General features: G+C 47.4%; 1 protein-coding gene across 2 annotated transcripts in view; it reads left to right on the forward strand.

Moving 5' to 3' along the window:
* Positions 1 to 1,739: 1,739 nt before the first annotated feature.
* The window catches only part of LOC143298746 (uncharacterized), a 9,292-nt gene continuing 550 nt past the window's right edge, over positions 1,740 to 10,481 (forward strand). The window contains exons 1-5 of one of the 2 annotated variants that reach the window (XM_076611679.1): positions 1,740 to 1,861; positions 4,288 to 4,725; positions 5,646 to 5,816; positions 6,062 to 6,621; positions 7,698 to 10,481. The exon at positions 7,698 to 10,481 is cut by the window's right edge and continues 550 nt beyond it. In XM_076611679.1, the coding sequence (XP_076467794.1) occupies positions 4,300 to 4,725; positions 5,646 to 5,816; positions 6,062 to 6,621; positions 7,698 to 7,989 (1,449 nt within the window). In that variant the 5' untranslated portion in view covers positions 1,740 to 1,861; positions 4,288 to 4,299 and the 3' untranslated portion in view covers positions 7,990 to 10,481. Of the gene's footprint in view, positions 1,862 to 4,287; positions 4,726 to 5,645; positions 5,817 to 6,061; positions 6,640 to 7,697 lie in introns of both variants that reach the window. The other variant, XM_076611680.1, reaches the window with a different exon arrangement.

The raw sequence follows: 10,481 nt of genomic DNA on the forward strand, positions 1-10,481 counted from the left end.
AGCTCAGTCACAAAGCAAACTCCAGTGTCGGCCAGAAACAACACGGCCGGGTGCCTCTTCCATCGTATCCCATTGCACAACTCGGCACCACTCACCGAAAATAGGACTGGGGCAGGGAGAGGGGAGAGAGTTGGAGAAAAGGACAGGGCGCAGGCTGCCGTCTGTCTGTCCCGGACTGTCTGTCTGTACGTATGTCTGTTTATCTGTCGGCTATTATTGAAAACAAGCTTAGAACCTGGAGGAAGGTGGCAGAATGGCTAAGACGCTCAGCTGCCAATACAAAGAGCTTGTGAGGGTGTGGGTTCGAATCCCGCTCTTTCTGTCGCTCTTTCTCCCAAGTTTGACTGGAAAATAAATCTGAGCGTCTAGTCTTTCAGATGAGACGATAAACCAAGGTCCCGTGTGCAGCATGCACTTGGCGCACTGAAAAAGAACCCACGACAACTAGAGTGTTGTCGTTTGGCAAAACTGATTATGTAAAAAGAAATCCACTCTGATACCAGGTACACAAATATATGAACACGCACTCAAGGCCTGACAAAAGCGTTGGGTTGTGCAGCTGACAGGCATCTGCCTAGCAGATGTGGTGTAGCGTATACGGCTTTGTCCGAACGAAGCGACGCCTCCTTCAGAAACTGAAACTGAAAACTCACACCCTGGGCAGTTCAATAGTTGTTTCAGTGACGGTGTGAGCGTGTCTTGCGATGCGTGCAGCCAGACGGTTGGCTGTGCAGCTCGTGACCTTCATACTGATCTCTGGCCGAAGATAGGCGCCGGTATAAATACTTTTGTCATAACACACACACATAAACAACACACACACACACACACACACACACACACACACACACACACACACTATCTCACACACACACACACACACACACACACACACACCCTCTCTCCCTCTCTCTTTCTCTCGATCTCTCTCGATCTCTCTCTCTCTCTCTCTCTGTCTGTCTGTCTCACACACACACACACACACACACACACACACACACACACCCCTTCTCTCTCGATCTCTCGATCTCTGTCTCTGTCTCTCTCTCTCTCTCTGTCTCTCTCTCTCTCTCTCTCACACACACACACACACCTTCTCTCTCTCTCTCTCTCACACACACACACACACACACACAGACTCCCCTCTCTCTCTCTCTCTCTCTCTCTGTCTCTGTCTCTATCTCTCACACACACTCTCACACACACTCTCATACACACTCACACACACACTCTCTCTCTCTCTGTCACACACACACACACACACACACACACACACACACACACACACACACACACCAGCTCCCTTGGCATACTGTATGCACACACGTACGTTCGCCGCGGCACACATGTACTGCCACAGTTTCCCCGCAAGCAGAGGTGGGAAACTGTTATCATCATCATCATCATCAATAGTAGTATCATCATCATCATCATCATCATCAGTAGTAGCAGTATCATCATCATCATCAGTAATAGTATGATCATCAGCATCATCATCAGTAGTATCACCATCATCATCATCATCATCTATTTATTTATTTCTGAATCGACGTGTGTTCTAATCATAATTGATCGTTCACTCATTTCCCAGCCGGCGTGTGTTCCAGTCAATCTACTCATTTCGGGCAGACACTGGCCTGTTTTCTCCTCCACTGTCGCCAATGAATAGGGATCCCACGTGACTAGAAATCAGCTCTATAAATAACCTTGCGATTGTCAGGCCCACCAATCAGACCACAGCCACGAACAACCTGACCTTAAAGGCGTCACGCCAAGGTCGTTTAACTCAACTCTTCTAGTAATCAGTCCCACAAACAGATCGAGCTGAACCGTCTCTCTGAAGAGAATCTGTGTTTATCAGGTGAGGTTCTCGTTTTTATCTTTTTTTTTTTTTTTAATTTTCATCTTAATGGCACGCACAAATTTAAGTTCTTGGCAATGGCCGGTGAAAGTTTCAATTTCAGGTTCAATTTCTCGAGGAGGTGCAATTGCGTTTGGACAAATCAATATACACAACAACACATTAGCTAGACATATTCCAAACCAGCAGCATAACCCAACGCGCTTAGTCAGACCTTGACTGCGTGCATATAATGTTTGTGTACTTATCAGAATTGATTACTTCTACGGAATTTTGCCAGAGAACAACACCAATGTTGTAGGCCAAGCGCGTGCTGCACACAGATCCTCCGTTTATCGTCTAATCCGAATGACTAGGCGATCAGTTTATTATTTCCAGTCAAGGCTGGGAGAAAGCGTGAGACGGGATTCGAACCCAGACCCTCGTTGACATTGTATCGGCACATAAAAATAAGTGTCTTAACCATTCTCCACTTTCCTCCTTGTCTCTCAAGTAAAATGTTACTTGACTGTTGACTGACAAATACCTCCCTCTGTTAAGATATCAGTCCATGTGACGAACTGAATCAGTTCGAAGATATATATATATATATACTATTAGGAGGCGACAGGTTTGGCGTTAGACTTCTGAGCCTGTGTTCACCAATGATCAGGGTTCCAGCCCCAGTTTCGGCATCAGTGGTGTTTGTCCAAGCGCCAACATATGACAGGGAACTGTTGATACTGTCCACATGCCAGCATAGAACAGGGAACTGTTGATACTATCCACGTGCCAGCATAGAACAGGGAACTGTTGATACTGTCCACGCGCCAGCATAGAACAGGGAACTGTTGATACAGTTCACGCGCCAGCATAGAACAGGGAACTGTTGATACTGTCCACGCGCCAGCATAGAACAGGGAACTGTTGATACTGTTCACGTGCCAGCATAGAACAGGGAACTGTTGATACTGTCCACGTGCCAGCATAGAACAGGGAACTGTTGATACTGTCCACGCGCCAGCATAGAACAGGGAACTGTTGATACTGTTCACGCGCCAGCATAGAACAGGGAACTGTTGATACTGTTCACGCGCCAGCATAGAACAGGGAACTGTTGATACTGTCCACGTGCCAGCATAGAACAGGGAACTGTTGATACTGTTCACGTGCCAGCATAGAACAGGGAACTGTTGATACTGTCCACGTGCCAGCATAGAACAGGGAACTGTTGATACTGTCCACGTGCCAGCATAGAACAGGGAACTGTTGATACTGTCCAAGCGCCAACATACGACAGGGAACTATTGATACTGTTCACATGCCAGTATAGAACAGGGAACTGTTGATACTGTTCACATGCCAGCATAGAACAGGGAACTGTTGATACTGTCCACGTGCCAGCATAGAACAGGGAACTGTTGATACTGTCCACGTGCCAGCATAGAACAGGGAACTGTTGATACTGTCCACGTGCCGGCATAGAACAGGGAACTGTTGATACTGTCCACGTGCCGGCATACGACAGGGAACTGTTGATGCTAAGCAGCAAGGAGGCCATGCAGGAGAGAAGGCTGTGCTTTGCAGCTGAGTCATGTTGGTAATGTTCAGGACCGCCTGCTGTGATTCCACAGCATGCCGCCACAACACCCCCCACTGACCACACTGCCCCACAACGTCCCCCACTGACCACACCGCCCCCAAACTGACCACACCACCCAAAACGCCTTCCCCTGACCACACCTCCCTCCAACTGACCACACCACCCAAAACGCCTTCCCCTGACCACACCTCCCTCCAACTGACCACACCGCCCCAAAACGCCTTCCGCTGACCACACCGCCCTCAACTGACCACACTGACCACACCGCCCCCCACTGACCACACTGACCACACCGCCCCCCTCTGACCACACCACCCCACACCGTCCCCCACTGACAACACCACCCCACACCGCCCCCCCCCACTGACCACACTGACCACACCGCCCCCCACTGACAACACCACCCCACACCGCCCCCCCACTGACAACACCACCCCACACCTCCCCCCACTGACAACACCCCCCTCCCCCAATGATCACACCTCCCCTCAATGACCACACCACCCTCCACTGACCACAACAGTTGCTGTGTCGCGGATCCGGACTGAGTAATTGTCCTTTCTATTCAAACCCACAGCACATCCCACTCTGGGCATGAGGCGGCCACACACAAGAACCACATCTGAGGCTTGAATCAGCGTCCTCCCAGACGCCAGTCCGAGACGTTAACCACTTCGCCACTGGCGCTGGTATTCTGATTATATTTGTTATGGTCCTGTCATTGATTATGTGATTAGACATCAATGTCTCATTCCCTCTATAGGTATCTTGGCTGTGAAAAAATATCATGTTGAGATACGATTTGATCCGTCCTCTGATCTCAAAGGATTTGTTTGTTTTCCAGAAACTCTCCAAAATGTCGATACAGGTCGCCATTTCCTTCGACACAACAGGATCAATGTCACGAGCTCTACACGAGGTTCGCAGACGTATCACAGAAATGATTCACCTCTTGAAGAAGGACTTCCCAGGGATCACCCTGGCCATCATTGCCCATGGCGACTACTGCGATGAAGACATCTACGTCACCAAGCACCTGGACTTCACGAATGATGAATCCGCTCTGGTCAGTTTCGTCAAGGACGTCAAAGACACAGGCGGCGGGGACGCGCCAGAGTGTTACGAGCTGGTCCTCAGGCTGGTCAGAACCAAGCTGGCGTGGAAGAAGAGGTCTCAGAAGATCCTGGTGGTGATTGGAGACTCTTACCCCCACCCTCCTCACGACCCCCAGAACCAGGACCACATCGACTGGGAGCAGGAGGCACGTCTGCTGGCCGAGATGGTACGTGCTCACGTGCTGCCCTCGCTCTCCTTCACTTCGCTGTCTTGTTTGGCTCGGGAGTCGCAGGTCTCTTGCTAGCTGTAGACTGTCTGTCAGTTCATACACCATAGTATGTCTCCCGCTAGCTGTAGAATGTATGTCAGTTCATACGCCATAGTAGGTCTCCCGCCAGCTGTAGACGATATGTTAGTTCATACGCCATAGTAGACAGCTAGACAATATGTTAGTTCATACACCATAGTAGACAGCTAGACAGTATCTTCATACGCCATAGTAGGTCTCTTGCTAGCTGTAGACAATATGTTAGTTCATACACCATAGTAGAAAGCTAGACAGTATGTTAGTTCATACGCCATAGTAGACAGCTAGACAATATGTTAGTTCATACGCCATAGTAGGTCTCCTAGCTGCAGACAATATGTTAGTTCATACGCCATAGTAGACAGCTAGACAATATGTTAGTTCATACACCATAGTAGGTCTCCTGCTAGCTGTAGACAGTATGTTAGTTCATACGCCCTAGAACTCGATCTGTTCGAGTGAACTGCCATGATACAAGACCAGACCAAGACTGACAAGAAAATTTCAACTGAAAGAAACGCAAAACACCCAGTATTCCTCCTTTCAGTTTCAGTTTTTGGTTTCAAGAAGGTGTCAGAGCATGTGGACAGATCCAAAAACGCCACACCCACATCTGCTGTACAAAACAGAAAAGCAGCACGTGCCTGAACTTCGCATAAACCCAACGCGCTGATCAGGTCTTCAGTATCCCTTGCTTTGATTCAATGAAAGTGCAGCTGATCAAATGTTGATGTCAGCCAGAAGCCTCCACTTCAAGACTCGTTAGCTGTGCAGTGTTCTGTTCACATTGCACAATATCCCAAACGCTGTCTGCAGAAAAATGGTCACTCTGGTTTCAGCCCATGCGCATCTATGGCGCACAGATCAACAACGACCCTCAATCCACGGACTTTTTCCGTAAACTGACACAAATGACGGGTGGATCTCACCTCAAGTTGACAGAGTTCTCTGTCCTGACTGACGTCATCATTGCTGTATGTTATCGGGCCCAAGGAACTGCAAGACTGAAGGTAAGGACACTTTTTTTTCCTTCCAGAATACCGTTTTCCAAAATTTAAGTAAATTTTAACAAATAATTTATGGACGGTTATCACGCGCGCACACACACACACATCGCTCTCTCTCTCTCTCTCTCTCTCTCTCTCTCTCTCTCTCTCTCTCTCTCTCTCCATCACACACACTGTCTCTCTCTCCCTCTCTCTTTCTCTCACACACACACACACTCTCTCTCTCTCTCACCCTCTCTGTGCCCCAGGCCTGGGAGGATAGGGTCAGGGCCCAGTACGCCCCCAAGCCCCTGCACAAGGACCTGGAAGGGGTGTTCGGCGTGCTGCAGCGGCCCCTGGCTGTGCCCACCGTCCCCGCCCGCAGGAAGAAGAACGCCTCGCCCCTGACGTTCCGGGGCAAGGACCCGACCTTCCCCTGGGGCGGCACGCTCACCCCATCACAGCTGCTGACCTGGATCCCGCCAGACGACGCTGACGACGACGACGTGCGTGCAGTGCACAGACTGCACGTGCAACTGGCCGTGCTGGGGTCTGAAGCCAGGGCTCACGAGCCCAACATCGTGCAGGTGGAGACCAGCGACTTCTTGGGGAAGGCACTGGAGCTGCCCGTCGTGCACATGATCGGGGCCAAGGACACCATGAAGCGTGTGGGACTGAGGTTCAATTCCCCGGCCACCTTCAGGCTGGTCAGCGGGTCCGGGCCTGTGCACCTGTCCGGCCAGCACGTGGCCGTCGTTCTGCAGGACGAGGAGGAGGAGGAGGAGGAGAGGGAGGAGGAAGAGGAACGGGAACGCACTGGGGCCACCATGTAAATATAGGGCTGCTTGTGAGTGTGTGTGTGTGTGTGTGTGTGCGTGTGTGTGGATGTTTTGTGTCACTGTTATGACAGCACTTGTATGTGTCTGGAGAAGCTGTGTTGTATTGTATTGTATTGTATTGTATTGTATTGTTTTGAGCGCCACCCTTTTCTTTGCATGCAAATGTATTTGTTTTCCTGTCAAAGTGAATTTTTTTCCACATAATTTTTGCCATTTTTTCTTTTTTTTTTTTTTTGCTGTGGGTTTTTTAGCGCGCGGAAACGGATGCGATACACAAGGGACCTCAGTTTATCGTCTCATCCGAATGACTAGCGTCCAGACCACCGCTCAAGGTCTTGTAGAGGGGGGGGGGGTTAAATATTTGGGAGTGTGGGCTTCGATCACGTGCGCTCAGATTCCTTCGCCTCCTAGGCTCAGATTCTCTTGCCTCCGATGCGGACACGCGACTACTAGGCCATCGAGTAAATAAATATATGATTTACAGAGTGTGGATATTTGTGTCACTGTGTATAATAGCACTTGTAGGTGTTTGGTTGTTTTTGAATGTGTTGTTGTATACGTTATATCATCTCTCGGGTAGAGATGGAAAATATGAACACAGCAGAAAGAATAAGATAAAGGGTCACATCAAGATGGAAAAGGAAGAAGAATGAACAGGAATGGAGTATATAAAACAGTAAGACGTGTTTTGAACTGTACATGAATCTTTACACTTTGTGTTTGGTTGTTGTTGTTGTTGTTGTTATTGTTGTTGTTTTCTTTCTAGCCTTTATTTGTTTGGTTCATAGTTTATGAACAATTGCAGTTAAAAGCAATATTCGTGTTTTATTTCTTTCACACAGTCTCACACATTCTGACCTTTATTTCTTCATCTTTGATTCTTGCCATTCACATTCATTCATTCCATTCATACATTTGATTCTTTGGTTCACAGCAGTCTAACATGATACTTGACACAATAACGGCATAACATAATACAGTCTAATGTAGTATAAATATGACGTAATTCTAAGCTGATGATAAACAGTTTCTTTTGGCGTATTTTTTTTCTTCTCTCTGATGAAAGGGGCGAGGTTTTGGATGATGAGCCAAGTGATACGCCACAAGCCTTTGAAGACGCCCGGGAGGAAGCCATGGCTGCTGACAGCACTGAAGGTGAAGGGCGGTCAGGATTCAGACGTGACAGAGCCAGGTCTGCAGACACCAGCCCGGGCAGATCCGAGGTCTTCGAACGTAACTTGCGCTCCTCTCTGGGCAGTGTCAGTCGTATCTATGGCGCCACTAGCGAAGCGTTTAGCCATGCTGCCTCCTCCGTCCGCCGCTCTGAAAGCCAGCCAGCTAACTGTAAAACATCTTAGAGAACATCCCACCTCTTCCGTTCAGATAGCCAGCCAGCTGATTGTAAAACAGCATAGAGAACATCCCACCTCTTCCGTTCAGATAGCCAGCCAGCTGATTGTAAAACAGCATAGAGAACATCCCACCTCTTCCGTTCAGATAGCCAGCCAGCTGATTGTAAAATATCATAGAGAACATCTCACCTCTTCCGTTCAGATAGCCAGCCAGCTGATTGTAAAACAGCATAGAGAGCATCCCAGCTCTTCCGTTCAGATAGCCAGCCAGCTGATTGTAAAACATCATAGAGAACATCCCACCTCTTCCGTTCAGATAGCCAGCCAGCTGATTGTAAAACAGCATAGAGAACATCCCACCTCTTCCGTTCAGATAGCCAGCCAGCTGATTGTAAAACAGCATAGAGAACATCCCACCTCTTCCGTTCAGATAGCCAGCCAGCTGATTGTAAAACATCATAGAGAACATCCCACCTCTTCCGTTCAGATAGCCAGCCAGCTGATTGTAAAATATCATAGAGAACATCCCACCTCTTCCGTTCAGATAGCCAGCCAGCTGATTGTAAAACATCATACAGAACATCCCACCTCTTCCGTTCAGATAGCCAGCCAGCTGATTGTAAAACAGCATAGAGAACATCCCACCTCTTCCGTTCAGATAGCCAGCCAGCTGATTGTAAAACAGCATAGAGAACATCCCACCTCTTCCGTTCAGATAGCCAGCCAGCTGATTGTAAAACAGCATAGAGAACATCCCACCTCTTCCGTTCAGATAGCCAGCCAGCTGATTGTAAAACAGCATAGAGAACATCCCACCTCTTCCGTTCAGATAGCCAGCCAGCTGATTGTAAAACATCATAGAGAACATCCCACCTCTTCCGTTCAGATAGCCAGCCAGCTGATTGTAAAATATCATAGAGAACATCCCACCTCTTCCGTTCAGATAGCCAGCCAGCTGATTGTAAAACATCATAGAGAACATCCCACCTCTTCCGTTCAGATAGCCAGCCAGCTGATTGTAAAACAGCATAGAGAACATCCCACCTCTTCCGTTCAGATAGCCAGCCAGCTGATTGTAAAACAGCATAGAGAACATCCCACCTCTTCCGTTCAGATAGCCAGCCAGCTGATTGTAAAACATCATAGAGAACATCCCACCTCTTCCGTTCAGATAGCCAGCCAGCTGATTGTAAAATATCATAGAGAACATCCCACCTCTTCCGTTCAGATAGCCAGCCAGCTGATTGTAAAACATTTTACAGAATACCCCACCTCTTCCCTCTTCCGTTCAGAAAAGCAGCCATAAATTGTAAAACATCTCAGATAACACATCACCTCTTCCATTCGGATAGCCAGCCAGCTGATTGTGAAACATCTTAAAGGACACATCACACTCGGACGTTTGGTCGTTTTCTTGAAAGTTAAGTTTTTTGGCCTATTTTTGGAGAACAGTCTTCTTGGAGAACTGGTCTTTGGAGAGTGAGATGCGGGCAAGTGTGAGACTGTTTCTTTCGATGACAGTTACTGCAAAAAAACTGAACTTAAGAAAACGTCCAAACGTCCGAGTGTGATGTGTCCTTTAAATGTTTCACAATCAGCTGGTTGGCTATCCGAACGGAAGAGGTTACAGCACAGGGTGTGACATCCGCATTTCTGAGTTACTGAAAAAGTGTCCCACCTTCCTTCGCCGTGTGCTGAAGTATGTCGCGCTGTGATGGTCATGTTTCTATCAAAGGTGGGTGTTGCAATGACATCTCATGATGTTGCATATCTCGCTGTGCTTGTGGTTCTTGTATCAATGTAGTGTGTTGCAATGACATCTATTGATGTATAATATCTCGCTGTGCTTGTGGTTCTTGTATCAATGTAGTGTGTTGCAATGACATCTATTGATGTATAATATCTCGCTGTGCTTGTGGTTCGTGTATCAATGTAGTGTGTTGCAATGACATCTATTGATGTTGTATAATATCTCGCTGTGCTTGTGGTTCTTGTATCAATGTAGTGTGTTGCAATGACATCTATTGATGTTGTATAATATCTCGCTGTGCTTGTGGTTCTTGTATCGAAGTAGTGTGTTACAATGACATCTCATGATGTTGCATATCTCACTGTGCTTGTAGTTCTTGTAGCGAAGTACAATGACATTTACTGAAGTAGTTTGCCACTGTGAAAGTGTCTCTTGTATACAGACAGTGTGTCACAATGACATTTCCCGCCTATCCCATCTTTTCTTTTTTCTTTTCTTTTTTTCTTTTTTTTAGCATTGATGCAGTGTTTAAGAAATTACATTTGATGGTTTTTGTGTATGTTCCTTTTGAAGGGGGTATTTTAAGATGAGTTCAACGATGTTCCAGACCGCTTTCAGGATCATGATTTTGTTGTTTCTTCTTTCTTTGATGTATGCATTTTATGTCTTGAGTACAATTTCTTTTTCTTTTCGTCTTGGTTGAGACTCAGCATGCATTGTATATTTATTTTCATTTCTCGGGTTGTCT

This window comes from Babylonia areolata, chromosome 24 (assembly GCF_041734735.1).
Source record: "Babylonia areolata isolate BAREFJ2019XMU chromosome 24, ASM4173473v1, whole genome shotgun sequence".
NCBI lineage: Eukaryota > Metazoa > Mollusca > Gastropoda > Neogastropoda > Buccinidae > Babylonia > Babylonia areolata.